Below are 22153 nucleotides of genomic sequence, written 5' to 3' on the forward strand. Positions count from 1 at the left end.
TCTTTAAATCAAGACTGGAGGTCTTTTAAAAGAGGTATGTTATAGCTCACACCGCAGTTCTAGGCTAGATGCAGAAATTACCGAGGAAGGTTCTATGGCCTGAGTTATCCAGGAAGTCAGACTAGATGATCATAACAGTCCCTTCTTGGCCTTACATCTATTAATGTTATTACCACAGATTCCACATTATTGGGAACTCAGCTCATTGTGCTCAACACTGCTTGGGTCCTTTTGGTCAATTACCCAGACTAGATTAGTTCAACTGCACTTCTGCGGGGTCTGGTGTATTCACAGTTCAAACATATACCTCCTTTGCGGGACCTGGTTTATTCACTCATTCTACAGAGGATAACTCACTTATTTAGCTGTTCAAGTTTGTGCCCTCTGTGGGTCCATGTAAGAGTCCCAGTTGACTTCCTCCCTCTGGTCAGGAGGTCCCAGTCCTCCTCTCACAGTTGGGGTGTATTGCAGACATTGCTCTGTCTCTCTCCTTAAGACAAGAGCCCCCTGCTTCTCCTCCTGGGAGACCTTTCCACGTCTTAAAGGGCCACGCCACGTGACATGGTTGGGCTGACCCCTATACACCCCTACCCTTAAGGGGGCAGATCCTGCCATCACATTTCATTTATTAGCAATGCCTGGGTTCCCACCAAAACGTTGCTATTATCCAAAGGTTGCCAATAAGGTAAAGGCAGGTTGGTGGAGCTGCAGCCAGGGATGGAAGCGCTGGAGTATGTATAGCCTGGACCCCTGATGCCAGGGCAGGGCACAGCCATAAAGTGCAGGGAAAGGTACTATGCAGCCTGCATGCTCCTGCTCTCCATGGAAAGGCCCAGCATCTGGGCTGCAGCCCCACTCCCTGCTGCTGCCCAGCCCACAGCCTCCCCTCTCAACCTCCCTCTGACGCTCCCCAGGGTTGTGAGGCACCTCGCTACCGCTTGCCCTTAGCATGAGGAAGTTTTGCCTCTGCCTGCTGTGTCAGCTCTCTGAATCCACCAGCCTCTGGCAACACAAGCACTGCCTTCCTGGCCTTCGCAGGCCTCGATCTCTCTGTGTAGGTAGCAATAGACATATGCCAACCCCTGAGTCCTCTGAGTGTGCCCATGCTCAGCCCCTGTTCCACTGACTGCCCACAAAACTGTTAGATCTGCTATTCCCAAAGTAACAGTACCCACCAGCTTGCAAAATTCACCTCCGGACCCACTCTGCTTAACATACTGCACTTAGCATTTGGCATCAAGTGGTACTTGGGTCATACTCCCCTCCAGCAGAGCCTCTCCCATTGGAGGGTATGTGGACGCCCCAGTCCCTTACTGCCTGTGCTGGCAGTGGGTCCCTGCCTGTAGGCCAGTTTGTGGGGCAGCAATCGGAGAAGGCATGTCCCAGCTCTTCCTGCCTGCAGCGGGGTCTTTCTTTCAAAAAAGTTCTGAATAAGTGGTATATAGCTGAATTCCATAAACATCATAGTCAATGGGACAGGATTGGTTCCCAGCAAAATGTTGCTATGAACTGAAAGTTGTTAATATTGGGGTTGCTGAGAACCAGCATCCACTGTTTTGTATTTAATAGTGCCAAAATGATGCTAGGTGCTTTACAAACAGGAAGGTTCCATCCTACAAACACTTATGTGCAGGGCCGGCTCCAGGCACCAGCTTGTCAAGCAGGTGCTTAGGGCAGCCACTCCGGAGAGGGGCAGCACGTCCAGCTATTCGGCGGCAATTCGGTGGATGGTCCCTCACTCCAGCTCAGAGCGAAAGACCTCCTGCTGAATTGCCACCACAGATCACGATCGCGGCTTTTTTTATTTTATTTTATTTATTTTTTTGGCTGCTTGGGGTGGCCAAAACCCTGGAGCTGGCCCTGCTTATGTGTATAGTTAACTTTAAGCATGCATGTAATTCCACTGCAGCCAGTGGAAGCACTCACATGCATAAAGTAAAGCATGTGTATAATTGTTTACAGGGTCAAGGCCTAAGAAAACCAGGCCCCTTCCCCAAAGAGCTCATTATCTAAACAGATATCTTGTTGGCAAAGGATAGGATGCAACGAACTGGAAGAGATTGAGTTGTTATCTGTAACTTCTCTTTTAAGTTTGAGTGTGGGATTAAAACCCTTTTTTGTATTTCAGCTGTTCACAGCTGCCACCATTAGGAGCATTGAATCCTGCAACATCTCCCTGAGGTTAGGGGAAATAAATAACATAGCATGCATGCCCAGCTGACTATCTTCCAGCTTTCAGTTTCTTATTTCAGAACCAGATTTCTTCAAGCAAGGCAAAGCCATTACTTTTTATTAAGAATATACATACAGTATAATTCCAGTTATCTGAATTCCCTTTATCCAAAAATCCTACTTATCCAAATCCATAGTTTCCCCCCTATGTAGACCTATGTTAGTTAATAGCATTTCAGTTTACCCAAATACCCAGTTATCCAAAAGTTTTGGATGTCCCCAAAAGTTTTGGATGTCCTCTAGGCCATTCAGATAAATAGGATTGGGGTGTGTGTGTGTGTGTGTGTGTTTACATCATATGCTGAGATTGAAAAATAAGCTATTTAAGAGGTATCCAAGTATGAAAAATCTGAAAATTTCTCAGTATCTGAACAATACTTTCCCCCCCTCACACTGCATTACACCAAACAGATTTTCCTGAAATTAAGTAACAGTTGTTCTAGGCTGAAACTAAACAATAGAAATTAATTTTTGGACTGAAATAGGAATTTAAGGTGGAAATGCCTTGTCAGTCTTAACTACAGTATTTCCATAGTTCCATTCCATTCTAGATCTTCCTTTGAAGATCTGAGGACCGGGGGATGTACCTTTATTTGGCTTGGGAAATTAGATGTCAGTCAGAGGAAATCAAAATAGTTTTGTCCTCAAGCTTGATCTCCTTTTTGCAGCATGTGCTCCTTTCCTGGTGCTCTCAGCACTGAAGCATGTCAGTTTAATGAGGCAGCCTTTGGAAACTGTAAATCAGAGGTGCCCACTTTGGTGGCTGAGGGACCAGTGTGAATCCCCAGGGTTTTAAATGCACGTGTGGCCACCCTCTCCCTGTAACTGCAGGGTGAAATCAAAATGGATCAACAGCAGGACTTGATTGCTGTTGAATTCAAAGAAGAAACCATTTTTAGTCATGCATTATGAGAGATACTAATATGAGCTATGAGTATGGCTCTGTGCATTTATTTTTAAAATTACACAAATGTATATGATTGCAATCTAGTTATGGCATTCAGGGGCCAGTTGTTAATGAGACCCTAGATATTGCAAAGCATGGGCACCACTATAGCAAACACTAAGACTGATCAAGTAAAATCTGCATTATTATCAGTTGAGAAGTTAAAGCACGCAGCATATGTCACCTGCAGTGATTAACCTTTGATGTGGGAGCAGATATCCTAGAGTGAAAACTGGAAGCTGTGGAGTGGAAATATAAGGTACATGAAGGCATGATGTCAGATATGAAATCTATTTCTAACATAACAGTAAAGAATTTATATTTGTGCAGATTGTAATTTGGAGCTGCTAATCACCTCCCCTCATTAGTGGGGATAGTTTCTGTTGGATATCATGGTCTTTCTGCAAAAATTGTCTGAATATTACAGAAGCTGAACTGTGTTTAGATTACCAATGAAGAACAATTATACCCATGCTGGGACTGCACTGGTGACTGTTTAGGATGCTCCTAGCCATCTTTCTTGGATTAGACACAACAAATCCTGCATCTTGGAGGAGGTTAGACTAGATGACCCTTGTGGTCCCTTCTAACCCTATGATTCTACACAGTACCCCACAATAATTCGTAATGATTAAATTAGTGAAGTAAAGCTGGTTTATTTTTCAAAGATGACTTGCTGTTGATAATGTTTTTCTTTTTCATTGCCTTATCTGGTTATTAAATTTCCTGTCTTAGAAGACTGGAGAAAATTGAAATGTTTATTCAAGTTGGATGAATACACAGGGAGAATGTCCATGTGAAGCAAACATCCTGTACGCTATTAGTTTTCAGATTCCTTTATTTTATTTTTAGTTGTTCAGATACCTGTTGTACCATCTTGTGTGACATAAGTCCAGGTGCATACATGGGAACAGATCCAATCCTATTTTATCAGCAGAGCTTCAACATTCTGCATCTCACAATGTAACCACTCAGGCAGCAATTATACTGAGTCTACCAGCAGTCCTAGAGTTTTCAGGTTCTAACCTTAAAGGGACATGCCATTATACTCTAGTTCAAATTGCCAGAGGTGGATAAATGTAACTAAGTAGGAAAATTCCTCCAAATGCAGTACCTCACAGAGTAGAGCACCAGTTGGATTGGGATCTCCAGTCACTACCATAATTATACAAATAATTAATAAGAACCTCCACATTGCATACACTATTTTGTCTGCCACATGAAATAAGTAAATAGGTCCATCAAAGAATTACAACCCATATTTGATGGGGACCAAAACCTGAAAGAAATTTTTCCTGAACCTCCTCTTCTGGCCTTCAAACAACCACTCTACTTTGCCAAGCTCATCATCAGAAGCAAGCTCATCATAGACCAGGACACCCTAAATGGAGGGCACGTCTTCATACCCGCCGGATCGGCGGGTAGCAATCGATCTATTGGGGATCGACTTATCGCGTATAGTGAAGACGCGATAAAATCGATCCCTGATCGCTCTGCCATCGACTCCAGAAATCCACCGCAGCAAGAGGCGGAAGCGGAGTCGACGGCAGCGCGGCAGCGGTCGACTCGCCGCCATCCTCACAGCCAGGTAAGTCAACTTAAAATACGCAACTTCAGCTACGCTATTCACGTAGCTGAAGTTGCGTATCTTAGGCCCCCCCCCCCCCCCCCCCCGTAGTGTAGACCTAGCCTGAAAGTGGTACCAGCCCCCTCTAGAACAACAGATGCAAAACCTACAGACATATCTCCACTGTTAGACACAAATGCCTTTCAAGATTCATAGGTCCTATACATGCTTATCACAACACGTGGTGTACCTCATCTGGTGCATCAAATGCCCCAATAACAACTATGTCGGTAAAATGAGACAATCACCATGCTCTCAAATGAACTCACACAGAAAAATGATTAAAGTCAAAAACACCATATCACCTGTGGGTAAACACTTTTCACAAAATGATCACTCCATATCTGATCTTTCAATACTTATCCTCAAGGGAAACCTGCACAACACCTTCAAAACCTGAGGCTAGACACTTAAATTCTTCACTCTACTAGCCACCAAAAAACATGGACTTAACAGGGAGACTGGCTCATTACAACAATTTGTCACACAACACATTGCCTGCCATCTATTAATTGCTCACTTCAAAACCTTTATGCATGACAATCTAACCCCCAATTGCCCACTTCATTTCAAGTGGCTGCCTCGAATGTGTGCTACCCCTTCTCTTGACAGTCTCTCCCAATTTGTATTTATCTCAGACACTCTGCTTCCTTCCCCAGACCTGAAGAAGAGCTCTGTATAGCTCGAAATCTTGTGCCTTCCATCAACAGAGGTTGGTCCAGTAAAAGATATTACCTCACCTATCTTGTCTCTGTCATATCCTGGGACCAACATGATTATAACAACACTGCAAACAAGTAAATAGGAGGAAGTATTTTAACTCACTGGGACAGATTGTGTTGAGGACTGTTGATAAATTGCACATCAATTGCTTGAGCACACTTTGGTTTGTTATGAAATATATTCAAGAGACAAAGTAACCAATATCAATCAGGTTTATTGCTAAAAGTCAATGATAATACAGTACAGGAAGAAAGGCTTAATACAATACCAGTTTCCGGGAAGCTTCTCATGCAGCGTATTTAAATTAATCTCACCGAGAAGGTGTGCTCCCAAATTTATACATTTCAGCTGTTAATATTTATTGGATAATTTTACAAGTTACAAAACCCTTTACACGTTATTAAAATCTAACACACCAGTTCATCCCAGTTCCTTAACGTGTTGTTCTGGACCTTTCCTTATTTTTGTTTTGGGTACTAACATTCCAGGTACTGAAGGTACCTCCCCAGCTTGTACCAGAGCAGAACATTAATGTATTTTGCCTTTAACAAGTTTCTAATGCCAAAGCTGACTTCAGTTTTGTAAAGTGTTACCAGATACTTAGCATAAGTAAATAGGATTATAAAAAGACAGGCCAATTTAGGACATGTAACTGCTGGAAATGTATACAATATAATGTTATATTGATATTATGTGTTTCATGCATATTAATATATGTGATGTCAATGATATATATTAATAATGTGATTGATATATAGTTAGCCCAGCATACATTGGTCAACAGGTCCAACACTTGTCGCTTGTATTATCAAGGCAACATCTTTGCCAAATTAATACATGAAACAGTGGTGAGGACATTTATATATGATTTATAGTGCTCTAATAAACTGCCTAAGCAGCAATACATGATTAACACAACTAAAACTAATTTCCTTGTAATACAAACAAAGCTTTAAATGCAACTTCTATCCTAGTTTGGGAAATTAGTATTTTAAGATTGCTAAGGTCACTTAAGGCTTCTTTTGCCTTGCACATGTTATTGCTAATTTGAATAATGTGAGTGACTTTTTAAATTTAAGGTTAGTGGGTCAATATGCATGTTAAAAACTGGTGGATTATTATTTTATTTTTTTATCGTGATACTGAGGCTCACTTTAGGTCATGGATTCACTTCAAAAAAACTGGGATAGACATTATTATAGAGTGTTCCACAGTGCTATGTTTGTGAGAAGTAACACAAAAACTTCTGTTGGAGTGCTGCATGCATAGCACTTTCAGGATCAGGCCCCTTCTTGCCAGATTTGTTATGTATTAATTGTTTGCCAAGTTAATCACAGGAGCTAAGACTATTACTGCAGGTGAAAAGAATCAGTTTCTGATTAAGTTTTTATAATTAAGTGTATCATGAACCTAATTTCCTTTTTTAAAATACAGGAATAGGCATACATACGCTTAGGTTAATTTTGTACTATTAGTAGATACTATAGGTTCATCATTACCATTTTGAAGTGAATATTTAAGTGCATAATTATATGCATTTAAAGTCATAATCAAATCACATATTCTAATGTAAACAATATTCCAATTCATGTGGCTTACTCAAGATTAAGATAGAAATATTCACTATCAGGTGGCTATAAAAGAAAAGCACAGAATCATAGAAATATAGGGCTGGAAGGGACTTTGAGAGGTCGTCTAGTCCTGTCCTCTGTGCTGAGACAGATCAAGTATACCTAGACCATCCTATTTATCTAAGCTGTTCTTAAAGACCTCCAATGATGGGGATTCCGCAACCTCCCTTGGAAACCTATTCCAGTGCTTAATTATCCTTCTAGTTAGAAAGTTTTTCCTAATATCTAACGTAAACCTCCCTTCCTGCAGATTAAGCCAATTACCTCTTATCCTACCTTCAGAGGACATGAACAACAATCAATCACTATTCTCTTAATGTATTTGAAGATGATTATCCAGTCCCCCCCATAGTCTTCTTTTCTCAAGACTAAACATGCCCAATTTTTTAACTTTTCCTCCTGGGTCAGATTTTCGAAGCCTTTCATCATTTTTGTTGTTCTCTGGACTTTCTCCAATTTGTCCACATCTTTCTTAAAGTGTGGCACTTAGAATTGGACACAGAATATTGGTCTTTTTTGCAAGTGCATCACACTGTTGACTCTCATTCAGTTTTTTAATTATTATAACCCCCAGATCATTATTAGAAGTACTACTGCTGTCTGTACTATTGCCTAGCCACTTATTCCCCATTGTGTAGTTTTCCTTCCTAAGTTTACTACTTTGCACTTGTCTGTAGTGAATTTCATCTTGTTGATTTCAGACCAATCCATCAATTTGTCAAGATCATTTTGAATTCTTATCCTCTTCCTCCAAAGTGCTAGCAACCCTTCACAACCTCATCCACAAATTTTATAAGCATATTCTCCACATCATTATCCAAGTAAACCCCCCTAGATATGTCCCCCTAGTTTGACAGCAAACCATTGATAACTACTCTTTAAGTACAGTCTGTCAACTCGTTTTGCACCCACGTTATAATAATTTAATCTAGACTACATTTCCATGGTTTGTTTATGAGACTGTCATGTCGGACTGTGTCATAAGCCTTACTAAAATTAAGAAATATTACATCTACAGCTTCCTCCCATCCACTAGGCCAATAACCCTATCAAAAATGGAAATTAGTTTGATTTGGCATGATTTGTTCTTGGCAAATCCATGTTGGCTATTACTCATAACCATTTTGTCCTCTAGGTGCTAGCAAAGTGATTATTTAATAATTAATTCCAGTATCTGTCAAGGTATCTAAGCTAGGCAGACTGTTCTGTAATTTCCCAGGTCCTCTTTGTTCCCTTTTTTGAAGATAGGTACTATGTTTGCCCCCTCCATACCTCTGGGACCTCATTCATCCTCCAGGAGTCCTCAGAGATAATTGCTGATGGTTCTGAGATTGCTTCAGCTAGTTCCTTAAGTACCATACGATTAATTTCATCAGGCCCTGTTGATTTGAATACATCTAATTTGCCTAAATACTATTTTACCTGTTCTTTCACTATTTTGCTTTTCTGCATCTTCTTCCTTGTTGTTAATATTAATTGTATTAAGTATCAGGTCACAATTTACCTTTTTAGTGAAGACTGAAGCAAAAGTAGGCATTGGCCTTGTTTATGTCATCCATTATTAGCTCTCCTTCCCCGATAAGTAGAGAACCTACACTTTCCTTATCTTTCTCTTGCTCCAAATGTATTTATAGAACTACTTCTTAATTGCTTTTTATGTCCTTTGTTAGGTGTAATGCATTTTGTGCCTTAACTTTTCTGATTTTGTCCCTACATGCTTGTGCTATTCTTTGGTACTCCTCCTTAGCAATTTGTCCATCTTTCCACTTTTTGCATGACACCTTTTTGATTTTCAGATCATTAAAGAATTCCTGATGGAACCATATTGGCCTCTTACTATTTTTCTGATCTTTCCTTTGCATCGGAATAGTTTGCTGTTGTACCTTTAATATTGTCTCTTTGAGAAATTGCCAGCTCTCCTGAACAACGTTTTTCCTTAGATTTTCTTCCTATGGGACCTTACCTCCCAGTTCTTTGAGTTTGTTAAAGTCTGCTTTTTTGAAGTCCATTTTCCTTATTCAGCTGATCTCACTCCCTCCTTTCCTTAGAATCATGAAATCTGTAATTTCATGATCACTTTTACCCAACTTGCCTTCAGATTCTCAACCAATTCCTTCCAGTTAGTCAGAACCAACTCTAAAATGGCTGTCCCCCTGAAACAAAATGTTGTCTGCAATACATTCCAAGAACTTGCCATATTTTTGTGTTTTGCCATATTACTTGTCAGAATCCTTTTCCTACTATTAATTTATACCATTTTATATGGGGGGTAATATATTGTGAGAAGTTATTTTTTCTGTTCTTTCTTTAACAGGATTGGGAGTTTCCACATTTCATGGGTGATGTTGATGTAAATCTTCCTGGATTGCCATATGCACATCTGCAGTTCAAACTACCTTACTTCCAAAATATCTTCAAGGAAGAATATCACATACATATAACAGGTATGTAATCTTATACATGGTGATAGCTATCTCACATGGTACTCTTTTCTGTTGGGGTGAGTCTGTTGACCATATGATTTTTATTCAGATTATGTTTTTTCTTCAAAATAACCCATTAGTGAAGAGAACAAGAATATATATTCCATGAACCAAACAGGCCTACAGTTCTCCAAGGAGTTCACAACTTCTCGTGTCATTAAATACTACCTATTGTTGCTGCAGAAATCATATGTATCTGAAACGATTCTCCTGGGGAATTAACAGTTTATTACATTTTCAGATCTGTTCCGCTTTCAGATCACTTTAATATGATATTTGATTATATTCTTTCTTAACTCCAGTCATTCTCATCCAGGAAAGGCTGTCTAGAGCTACACCTTTATCAGTCCTTTAACCAGAAGCAGACAGCAGAGTTATCACAAATCAAAAGGGGTTGTAGATGTTCTAAAGCATGGCGAATTTAGAAATAAAGGACCCAATCCTAAAGTACGACTGAGTCATGCTCAGTGCAAGAGCCATGAGGGCAAAGGGGGCTGTAAGATGTGGGCTGAAGGGTAGTAGTATGCCTCATGGAATAAGTGTGTGTGTGTGTGTTTCAGGAGAGATTATAATGTGAAAGGGGTTTCTTTCTGCGGTATAAGAAAGGGAAGCCATTCCATACATGGGGGCAGCATGGGACAAATACAGCAAATACAGGAGTTGGAGAATATTGAGAATAGCAGTGTTGACAGAGCAAAGGAAGAAGAAATGAGTGAAACAGTGATGTGGTGGCCAGGGTGGAGCTGAATAGGGCTTTGAAGCTGAGGGTGGGTAGTGTAAACTTGGTACCATGGGCAAGTAGTAGAAACCATGGTAGCAGACAATATTATCCAGAAGTAAAGTGTAAGTGAAGGGGCCAATGATAGAGCCATGTGGGATTCCCATATGGAAGGAGAAAGAGCCATCAAAGAATAGGCCTAAGGTGAGGTCAGAGAGAAAGTAGATGAACCATGAGAGGACAGGATCACAAAAGGCAAGGGAAAAGAAGTTGCCAAGAAGGAGGGATTGAAGAACAATACTGAAGATCAAGGAAGATGGAACTGAGCACCTATGGCTCAGGAGGACATTTTGTGAGACTTTGGAGATGGCATTTTCAGTGAAACAGAAATCCGACTGGAGTGGATCTAGACATGAGCTAGAGCAGTGTTTCTCAAATGCGACCACCATGGCCGCATGTGGCCACCAGGGGCTTTTCTTGCAACCACAGCCTCCTGGGCTCTGATAGGGTGGGAGCAGCAGCCCCTCTCCCTCCCTGGTGCTCCTGGGGGCACAGCCTTGGTGTTGTTTGTGCGGGCCGCCAGAATGGGTTAGGCCCTGCCCCCCTCTGGAGACAGCTGGGGCATAACACTGGAGGAGCAGGCAGCCGGTGAGTTCAGGCTTTGGGCTTCAGCCCTTGGGTAGCGGGGCGGCAGGCTCTGGCCACAGGGCTTCAGGCTCTGTCCCTAGCCTTGGGGCTTCAGGCTCTGACCCCCGCTGCCTCCCCTGGCTACCCACTCACCCACTCACCCCCATCACCCCTGGTTCCTGATCCCTCATCTAGGGCTTAATTCATCCCCAGATTTGCTGGGGCTAAGTTTGCTGTGAAAAGGGATACGTGTATGTTTAATATCACTTTTCACAGCAGACTTACTAGCTAGCAATAAATACGTTACAATGATTTGGACATGTATATGTGCATATTTAGTTGTTTTCCCTAAAGAACCCCTGATCTAGAGGAAAGGAAATCAATGCAGGAATTGTAAATTGCTCATTGAAAAGGAGAAGGGAGATGGGCTGGTAGTAGGAAAGACAGATGGAGGAAAGGGGTGTTTTGGGAGGTTGTGTTATATGCGGTATGCCTTAAAATGGAGAGAAAAGAGACAAAAAAGGTAGTAGGTAAGAGTACAGCAAGAGAGGCCAGTAACAGTGAAGGGATAGAGACAAAGGGATTGAAGGAGGGCTTGGAAATTAGGAGCATGTGTGTGACTTCAAGGACACTATATAGACTAAAGGAGGAGAAAGTATGGGAGGGGCAAATGTGTACAAGAAAGGAGTACATAAATCTTCTCTTTGAAGTCAGCAAAGTCTTGGCTAGAGAGAGAAAGGAGAGGAAGCGAGAGCTCAAGGAAGGTGTCAAAAGTAGCAGATATATGACATGGGTTGTGGGTATGGGATTCAAGAACAGTGGAGAAGTCGTGGTGTTTTGTGAGGAGTCGTTACTGAAGATGGAGAACATGAATTTGCTGTGGAGCAAGCGCGCAAGGTCCCTAGATTTCATCCAGAGCTGTTAACTATTGTTTGAGCAGGAGACAAGGAACTAGATGGGAGTGTGAACCATGGCTGATGGTTGGTGGGGGGAGACTGTGCAGTGACTGAAGGAGACAAAGGAATTAAGGGTGGTACAGAGTGTAGATGACAAAACAATGAATGGAAGAAAAGGGAATAAAGGGCAAAGAAGAGTGACTCAGGGATGCAGAGAAGTCAGGGGTATTGATGGTTGTTCAAGAGAAGGGAGAATGAGCAACATTAAAGAAAATAGGGTGGTGACAAAAAAACCCAACTGCAACAGCTGAAATCTTTCCTTTAACTACTGTCTGTGCTGCTGTTTGAAAACATACCAGCTAAGGGAAACGGATACCTATGCATTATAGAGTTCTCTGCAGAAAAAAATGGAGACCTCTTTGATGTTTTGGAGAGGAGGCATTCTTGAATGAGAATGAGCTTGTGAATAGGGACTGAGGAATATTTTCTCTCCTGGCTAAGAATTAATAAGACCCATTTATTAGATTTACTAGACAAATCAATCCATTTGAGTGCATGTCACATACCCTGGATACTGAGTGCCTGTTTTATCTCAGTGCTACACCACCCTTCAGGATATCTAAAAACAGCTGTTAACATAGATGGCATGAGACCCTTCCTTTGGGTGGGTGTTTTACCTGGACCATCTGTTCTTGCTGTCAGCTCTCCATCATCTTACAGCATTTTCAAGCTCTAGTTACTGTGTGCAGATATAGCAATTCTTAATTCAAATCAAGGAGGTAATGAAAAAATCAGGAATAACCAATTAAAATATTTAAGACAGTAGCCTAATAAGAATGCCTAATTCGAACAGATCTGTTTTGGAAAAGAAATTCCCTTTCTTGTTAATAATATTGGTGAAGTAGAGGAGTCTAGGGTTGGAAACAATGTTTAGTTTAGTATAGGGATGAGCTCAAGCTGCAAAATTGTGCTCTGGATCCAGACTCTGAATATTGTCCACCCATGAGGTCTTGACCTGGGTTCATATTTTGATCCCTGGTCAGATCTGATGTGGGTGCAGCTGGTTTACATAGCACCCCCGCAGTGGAATCGGTTAGTAAAACCAGCCTAGTGAAAAAGCATGCCCAGGTAGCAGTAGTTCTGTGCTGGCACAGAGCTGGCTGCCACTAGCAGAACATGGAAAAGGGGACATGACTGGAGAAAAGGGGGCATAGCTGGGCTGCTCCTTTGCTACCCGGATACTGGGCTGCTCTTTTGGCCACTTGAGGCTGTTGCAAGTCAGCCTAAATTGGAGCAGCGTGAAGATCAGGTAAGTGCAAAGGGTCGCTTAGCCACTTTTTCTCTGCAATGCTCAGTGTATTTTTGCTGCATTCAGTGCGGCTTGAAGATTTTGTGGTTATAATTCGCATGATTTTATCATAAGTCTTGTGTTATTTGGTGTTTTTCTTGGAGTCATGTGATTACATGAGAATCTCAGCGCCCACTTTAAAAAAAATAGACTTCATGATTGCAAAGAAAAGCTTTAAAGTACTACTTGAGTGCACCCCAATGGCTCAAAAAAACCCAACTCCACACCAAACAAACCCAGAAGACAAAAAGAACCTTAAATGTATTGTTTTTAAGCCAATCTCATGATTTTTGAACCTTTTGGAGTTGGCAATACGGCAGAACTAACATCTTCTGGTCCTTGTTCTCATGCTTTAGTGTAATTGTCATTTATTATTTTAAAAAATCTCATTCTTCCTGGAAAGATAGTGTTGCTTCCTGCTTTAATTCTTTTGTACCTAGGAATTCCTAGTGTGTTTAGTCCATGTTAAATATTTTTTCCTGTTTTCAGCCTTGCTTTTATCTCTGAATATCAGAAAGAGCTTGAATTTTTGCATCTGCTTAAGTCATCTGGATTTCCCTTGACAGATGGTTCACTGCAGTGTATGTGCTTTCCTTCTTGGGCTGCCGTTTATGAAAATACACAGTGTAGCCTAGTTTCTACAGTACCCAGGGAAATCTGTACTACTTAAAAGTAAACATTGTTACTGAACCTTCATATTCTTTCGTTGTTAAAAATGCATCTGGAGGCCAGGCGGGTATTTTTTAATACCAACATATTATTCTACCACACAGGAGATCCAGAGTCTTGAGCTACCCGAACTCTGGATAGGGTTCAAGTTGGAAATGCTGTGTGTCAAGTGTCAAAACAGAGAGGTGTAGGGAGATTGAGCTCACCATTCACTAAGACTCCTTATTGGGTAGTTTTTGGAGAGGCATTAATGCCCATCTCAGAAAGGACTAGGCACTCCAGCCAGAGGTGAAAGTGTCTCAGTGCTGGTTGTCATCTGAATGGCAAGGATGGTTTGGGGAGGTAACCCAAAAGTAGCATGTCTAGGTCCAGGATGAGCACTGCCTGCACAGAGATGCCTGAGGGAGCCTGTAGGCAAAAATAGAACAGTTAGAGGCAAAAACAAAGCAATCCAGGCACACAGGTTCTGAAAGAAATCTCAGAGGGTTTCCTGTTTGGTTCAGCTGTGTACAGTATGTGTGTATGCATCTATCGAATAACATCAACATAACAGCAAAGCACGCAGCTCTCCAAGTGCGTTACAGAGATGTGTGAGCATTTTTATCCACATTACACATGGGGAAACTGAGACAAAAGAGATTATGGCCAATATTTTCTGAAGTAGACTCTGGTTTTGGATGCCTAACTTGAGGCTGCTTGAGCCTGATTTTAATACGTGCAGCCACAATTCCATTGGCCTCAGTGGGAACTGTGGGTCCCCAGCTACACCTGGGACAGGCTTTCAGGAGCAGTCTCGCAAGCTGCACCCACCAGAACAAAGGCACTTCAAATCAAAGGCCAGTTTTGAAAATTTGGGGCTGAGTGCCTTGCCCAGAGCACACAGCAAGTCAGTGTCATTGGGATTGCAACCCAGGTGTCTGACACCTGTGTGTACGTACACATGTGCCTTTGGAGACCTTTGAAAAGTGGGCATATTTCAATATTTAATGGACAAAAGTAGATGCAATGCTGGAAAGGGTCAAATGAAAAATCCCAACTTTAACTGTGAGAGCAAATTCTAAGATAAAAGGTCCCCTCATTTTAAACATAGATATCCAGGAATATCTGGTAGACTGAGGACTCAACCTTTGGATCCACTTGGGTCCCTTTGTGCTACTTTTCTGGTATAAAGGAGACATAAACCTAGCAAATCTGGGTAGGTGGGAATTCCCTTGTCACTCTAGTGGGAATCCCCAGGTAGTTTAGAGCCACACATAGTTCTTGTGTCGACAACACATTGTTTCCATTTAATTTACCAAACTGGCTCATCATTTGACCCACACAGCCATACCTAATGACATCAAGACATTAAAACAAACAAGCAAAAGAAAGAAAAAGAAACACAAAACAGGTGTTTGCGGTGTTTTGGTCCCAGCTGGAAGGAATATCATCTTAATCTAAATTGTGCTGTCATTTGTTCAGCTGATTAAAGACATGTTGGCTGATGTAGTAACTTTTAAAATTAATTCGTCTGTTGTTTTATTACTTTTCATCAGATACAAAAACAAAATTGCCTTGACAATCGCAGTTTTGAAAATCAATGTTTCATTACACCACCGAAATATAAAGGAACTATGCTAAAAACTGTGAAGTGAATGCAACATCATTAGAAGAGATAGTGAAATAACTTTTATTAGAAAGGTTAATGGAAATAATAGATGGATTACTACCACAGCTCCATGCAGAGATACATTACACTTTCTCTGTGAAATAACAGGGGTATATAGCTAATAGCTAATGTAAAAGTACAAAGTTTCTCATTTTCATTGACTGATTGCTTTAAAAAACACTTTTCAATTAAAAAATTTGTTCATATATAAGGTCCTCATCCAGCAAAGGCCTTACCCACTTGCTTAACTTCAAACACATGGGTAGGCCCAGAGATTTCAATGGCATGTATGTTTTAAGGATGTATGTTTACATCCTTTGCTGGACCAGCAACTAAATGTTTGCCCATTTCCCAAATGTATGTTAGACGTTTTGTTTTGACTGCTTGATGGCATGTGCTTTCACCCTTGAGTGAGCACAGAGTATAATTACTCCATATAACAGTTTGTATATGAGGACAGAGTAAAAAGACTGGGACTGTTCAGCTTGGAAAAGCAGTGACTGAGGGAGGGAGATGCTAGAGGTCTATAAAATTGTGAATGGTATGGGGAAAGTGAATAGGGAAGTGTTCACCTACCACACAAACCAGGGGGTCACCCAATGAAATGACTAGGCATCAGGTTTAAAACTAACATAAGGAAATACTTCACACAACGCACAGTTAACCTGCGGAAGTCATTGCCAGGCGATGCTGTAAGGGCCAAAATATAACTGGGTTAAAAAAATTAGCTAAGCCCGTGGAGGATAGGTCCATCAATGGCTATTAGCCAAGATGGTCAGGGACACAACCCCATGCTCTAGGTGTCCCTAAACCTCTGACTGCTAGAACCAACAGGGGATGGATCACTGGACAAATTGCCCTGTTTTGTTCGCTCCCTCTGATGCATCTGGCACCAGCCACTGTCGGAAGACAGGATACTGGGCTCCATGGACCATTGGTTTGACCCAGTAAGGCCGTTCTTAAACTCACACTTCAGGCAGCTTCTGTGCTAAAGCCCTGCTGTGGGCAAGGCTAAATAACATGGTGGCAAAAATGCCAGCGGCCGCTGTACGCTAGTGCTCCTGACTTCATGAACACGAGCAGAGCTGAACCCATGCTAGGAGCATTGCTTACAACTATTTGTTTAGATGTGGCTGACATTAAGAGTTCATAATGTGTGACTCCAGTTTCCCAGCTGCCGTTTTCGTCTACAAAATGTGAAATACTGTAGATGAAAGCTAGAAATCATCAAATAGGTGCTTTCTAGTGGAGTCTTGCAGGGGTAAGCTTGGCTTTGGTCCAGTCCCATTAATTATCTTTATCATTAATCTGAGAAAAAAATTGCTGGTACTGGTCGCAGATTACACACAGATTGGTGGCGTAGTTAATAATGATAAGTCAGTCCTATCCAGCAATCTGGATTGCTTGGTTAGCCAGGCTGATTCAAACAATATACACTCTAACACATTATGTGAAAGTTGCACATCTAGGAACAAAGGCTAGCTGTCACACCTACAGGATGGGTTACTGTGTCTAGTGTAACCCCTCTTCAGAGTTTGCCAGCTCCTAGAGTGCCAGGCTGAGCATCAAGGGGGTTCTACCCTATGAATTACACCCATATGGCTACCAGAGCCTCCGACACCATTTCCCCACATGCTTGGAGTCAGTGGTGGGGACAGAATGGACTGGAGCTTCCTGCTGAGCCCAATAATGAGGCGTCTGCCTGGGGTGATCTGGAATAACAGTTGCTGGGCCAATGGTGAACCAGGGCTGCTCCACTTCCTCCCTGGGAGGGGTCAGCCTGACTCAGAGGCAAAGAGACTAGGTTTAGTTTCAGTTTTCAGCTTCTTTTGAGTTGGGAGCTGAGAGAGAAGCAGAACAGTTTAGGTCCCACTCCCCATAGATGGGGGCTTTGAGCTGCTGTGGGATCCAGTCTTTGAGTCAGGCAGTTCCAGCCCTGCTGAGACCAGCATCCAGAGCGGCAAAGATCTGACCTGGTGCTGGCTACTGAGAACCAGCCGAGACCTCCACAGGACTCCGGACTGGGAGCCAGGTGAGCATTTTAGCACCTGGCATTTTAGCACCTGGGATGAGCAATCATATTTGCGCCCCCTAAAGGTGACATGTGGGGGGCACACAGGGTCACGTGTTCCCCCCAGATTTCTGCATCTCATTTAGCATAGAGATTTTCAAACTGTGGGGCATGCCTCGCTAGTGGTTGCACCCCACAGTTTGAAAACCATTGCCTCCTGCCAGGAGCCAGCAGATCGGAAGCTGGTGGGAGCTGCCCAGCCTGCTCGGACCCCTGGCTCTCTGTGCTATGTGTAAGCGGGGGAATGGTCCCGCTATTGTGGGGAAATTTCCTGACTTCTGCACTACCCCGGTGAGGTGGGCTAGCGAAAGGATCTGAGTCCCCCCTCCCACTTCCTTTACCCAGAGGCCTCCCTGCCCTTGAGGGCTCCCCTTCCACTCTCCTGTCTGGCTGAGTCCTCGTAACCCCAACAAGGCTGGGCCCAGGATTCCTGGGGGGCTCGACCCCAACCCTGCTGTGGTCACCTAGGACAGGGGCTGGGGTGTCCCCACTCCGGGGTACTCTCTCTGCACTGGGCACCTCCCTGACCCACTGATTATTCCATACAATTTAAAGCAAATACAAGTTGTTTAATTAACAATTAATCTAAAGAAAAGAACAAGGAAAAATGGGAAAGGTTAAAGGAAAACACATCACCCTGCTCTGTGGCAGGGAACATCACAAACAATGTCTCTGGAATGTCAGGGCAGGTCACAGTCTGCTTCTTGTAGGTCCCAGGCCTCCTTCTCAGGCCCTGGCCGTGCTGCAAAGACGCTGTGGGTTGGACACTTGCAATGGTGGTGGCCACACACCTCCGGGCTTTGAGTGGTGGGACCCTTCTTCCCAGCGTCAGCCCCCCGTAGGGTTAAGGTCCCCCTCCCGGTCTGGCCTGCAAGGGCCCTTGTCTGGGGGTGTCTTTCCGTGCTGGGCCCTTTGCCCAGGTTCCCCCTTGGCTGGCCCCACTTGCTCACCACACCTGGCTCTGTGGCTGCAGCTCTGCTCCCAGCACAGGATCTGCTCTCCCTGGGCTGCGTCTCTGGTTCTGCGGCTACAGCTCTGCTCCCAGCACAGGATCTGCTCTCCCTGGGCTGCGTCTCTGGCTCTGTGGCTGCACCTCTGCTCCCAGCACAGGATCTGCTCTCCCCGGGCTGCGTCTCTGGCTCTGTGGCTGCAGCTCTGCTCCCAGCACAGGATCTGCTCTCCCTGGGCTGCGTCTCTGGCTCTGGATCTGGCACGGTTCTGCTCTCCAGCTCAGCTTGGGCCCCTGCTCTCTCCTTAGCTCGGCCCCACTCAGTCTGACCCAGGCAATTCCAGTTCACACGGAGGACGGGACCCCCCCTGGCCTCCTGACTCCCTGATTAGCCTGCCCGCCCTGTCAATCAGGCTGATCTGGAGCATTGGCCTCTCCTCATTGTTCCTGGGGACTGTCAGTCTCAGGCTCCTGATTTGCCATCGACCCATCCCCTTTTAGTGCTGGGAGCTAGCAACCAAAACACCCCCACTGAATGTTAGTAAGGGGGCAACCGTCCCCTTACATATGGGAGCTGGGGTGCTGGCTGGCTGCCTGGAAGCCCTCCCTGCCCTGCTCCCTGAGCTGGGCCACCTCTGCATGGCCGGGCGCTCCCCAGGCAGGGTGGACAGCACTGCTCTGCGCTGTGCCCCTGACACACTCTTGCCTCTGTCCCAAAGAAGCCTGGTGCCAGCCGGTGATCCCCCCTGGAGCCATGGAGCCTGGCTGCCATGAGATGCTCCCTGAGGAGCTCCCTGGAGTATTCATCCCCCTTGGGCACCTGCCTCTCAGCAACCCGGTCACACCCCAGTGCCCACCCAGGGACCAGCCATTGCAGCCGAGTCACTTTCCCCACACTCCCTGCGCACAGAGCAGAACTTCCCCTTGCTCCCCTTGGCTGCCCTGCCCCAGCCCCATGGCTTCCCGGCTTGTGGTCACACAGCCATTGCATGAGCCTGGTGCCCAGCCCCGGTGCTGGGGGCAGGCGGCTGCTGGCAGGGCTGACTCGCTCCCGCCAGCTCTGGAAACCAGGGCTGTGAGAATGGAGCAGCCTCTAGGGTTACCATATTTCACGTACCCAAATAGAGGACACTACCGGGAGTGCGGGGGGGAGGAGGAACTGGAGGGGGTATTTGGGAGGGTGCTGGGCGTGTCTGTGTACTGGGAGGGATATTTAGGGATTATTGGAGGGGGCATTTGGAGGGCCCTGGAGGAGGTACCTGCAGCAGGGATATGCACTGGAGTTGGGCTGCCAGTGCTTGGGGGGGGGGGGAAGGCTCTCACTTCCCCCCATTCTCCTATCCCCTTTTCTTCCCCCTGCCCTATCCCATCCCCTTCCTTCCCCACTGACTCTTCTGCCCACCTCACCAACGTTCCACCATATCCCACCCTCCGCCCCCCCCCTTGCAGGCATTAACCATTGTATAGAAAACAGGATGGTGGCCATGTAGGGCGCCCAGCACACGTAGAAGGGAAAAACAACCAGCACTGGGACCCAGGAGGCGGCGTCCAGCTACAGAGGCACCGAACACCTGACAGGAGAAGCAGCTCTGGACAACCTCCTCCATTCCCAGCCTGGGCCTCTGTTTGAGGGGGCAATGCCCTCCCTACCCCAGCCTACACCATGGACTCCAGCCGACACTGCTGCACCCAATCCTGCAGGGGGAGGGGCTGGCACCGCTGGTCCTGATCCTACGCTGCCCCATTTTTTGCGCCCCCGCCGGCGCTCTGCTCTGGGTGGCTGCCCCTTTTGCCCCGCCCTAGATACGGCCCTGCAGGGGAGGACCCTGCCCCACCCAGGAATGAAGACACAGTAAGAGGACCATTTTTGTTTAAGCTGCCCAACGTTGACAGCACTGCAGCACTTGTCTCTGGACTCATCTTCAGTGCACACTTGCCTGGGAAGCTGGTAGGCCGGGAGCTAGTAGTCGGGAAGAGCTGTGAGTGTTGGGAAGTGGGACATTTGTTGATTTGCTAATGTGCTACAACCTGTTTCTTGATGTGCTAGCACAAGGCAAACCTTTGCCTTCCCCACATCCTATTTTCCTGCTCCCAATAAAGTCCCCCTTTGTTATATTGTTGTTTTGGGTGTGTCATTCTTTTGCTGGGGTTCTGTTGCTGTATTTTATTGTCTCTTAGGTACTAGATTTTATACTCCTTGCCCATTAGTAGCATTATGCATTTTTTCCCAAGGGGCATGTTTCTCTGGCACAGTGAAGAGTCACCTTGGGTGAAGGCATCCAGCATCAGAAAAAAATAACAGGATCCTAGTCACATGAGGAGAGGGGAAAAGCCACTCTAAGTGGCCAGCATCAGGGAGGAGGCTTGGGCTATGCTTCAAGGGAGGGGATACACTAGAAAGAAGCCACTCTAAAAAGAACGTAGCTGGATAAGCACATGAACATAAGCTCACAGTGCAATTCTACATCTAAGAGGGTTAACATAATCCTGGGATGCAATGAATAGAAGAATTGTGAGTAGGAAAGTGGTGTGAACTCAGTATATGGTATTAGTAGACTCTTACTGAAATACAGTATTCAGTTGCGGTCTCCACACTTTAAGAAATGTGTTGAAAGACTGCATATGGTTCAGAGATGTGCCAGAAGAATGATTCAGAGTCTGTAAAACTTGCTTTGTAGTGAGAGATTTAAGAAGCTTAATCTATTTAGTTTATAACAAAGAAGGTTAAGAGGTAACTTGATGGCAGTCTCTAAGGCACAGATCCTTAAAGTATTTAGGGGCCTAACACTCATGGGATAGGTTTTAGGCCCCTAAATACATTTGAGGATCTGGACATAAGCACCTACACAGGAAGGATATTTCTGATAGGAGCTCTTTAATATAGCAGACAAAGGCATAAGAAAACCCAATGGCTGGAAGCTGAAGCTAGACAAATTCAAACTAGATAAAAGGCAAATATTTTTAACAGTGAGGGTATTTAACCATTATAACAACTTACCGAATGATGTGGTGGATTTTCCATCACTTGAAGTCTTTAAATCAAGACTGGATGTCTTTCTAAAAGATATGCTCTAGCCCAACTAGATGTTATGGACCTGATGCTGAAATTATTTGGTGATGTTCTTTGGTCTGTGTTATGCTGGAGTCTAGACTCATAATGGTCCCTTTAGACTGGACATCTACAGCTCTATACAGGAGTGGCAGTCTCAGTATAACATATATTGCGTTATGCTTAATTTTTTCCCTAATTTCAATCTCTTCCATTACTCCTCCTATCCCTCTTCACTTGCAGGTGTGTCAGCCTGAAGCAAAGTATAATACTCTTCCTACAAATGCCCATAACAGTCCACCCATTTTCTACCATCCCCTTCACCTAGCAAGGCTCTCTGCAGAGCCGCCTGCCTTGTTTCCATAGAAACAAAAAGCACAGCAACATAGCCTGTTTCTTGTGGTGCCAATCAGAGAAGAAAGCATGTGAGGAGATAGCTCCTCCAGGCAGGCTGAAGAGGCATTAGAGGACCCTCCTGAATGCAGGTGATGGCCTCATAGCCTGTGTGGGAGGAGGTGTGAAAACCACTAGTGAGC

At 44.3% G+C, this 22153-nt stretch overlaps 1 protein-coding gene across 4 annotated transcripts in view; it reads left to right on the forward strand.

The window, feature by feature from the left end:
* Nucleotides 1-22153, forward strand: part of TMEM117 (transmembrane protein 117) — a 347322-nt gene that overhangs the window by 320615 nt on the left and 4554 nt on the right. For all 4 annotated transcript variants that reach the window (XM_065557570.1, XM_008162495.4, XM_005297946.5 and 1 more), the window contains one exon: nt 9474-9603. In XM_065557570.1, coding sequence (XP_065413642.1) covers nt 9474-9603 — 130 coding nt within the window. The remainder of the gene's footprint in view (nt 1-9473; nt 9604-22153) is intronic.

Source organism: Chrysemys picta, chromosome 1, assembly GCF_011386835.1.
Source record: "Chrysemys picta bellii isolate R12L10 chromosome 1, ASM1138683v2, whole genome shotgun sequence".
NCBI lineage: Eukaryota > Metazoa > Chordata > Testudines > Emydidae > Chrysemys > Chrysemys picta.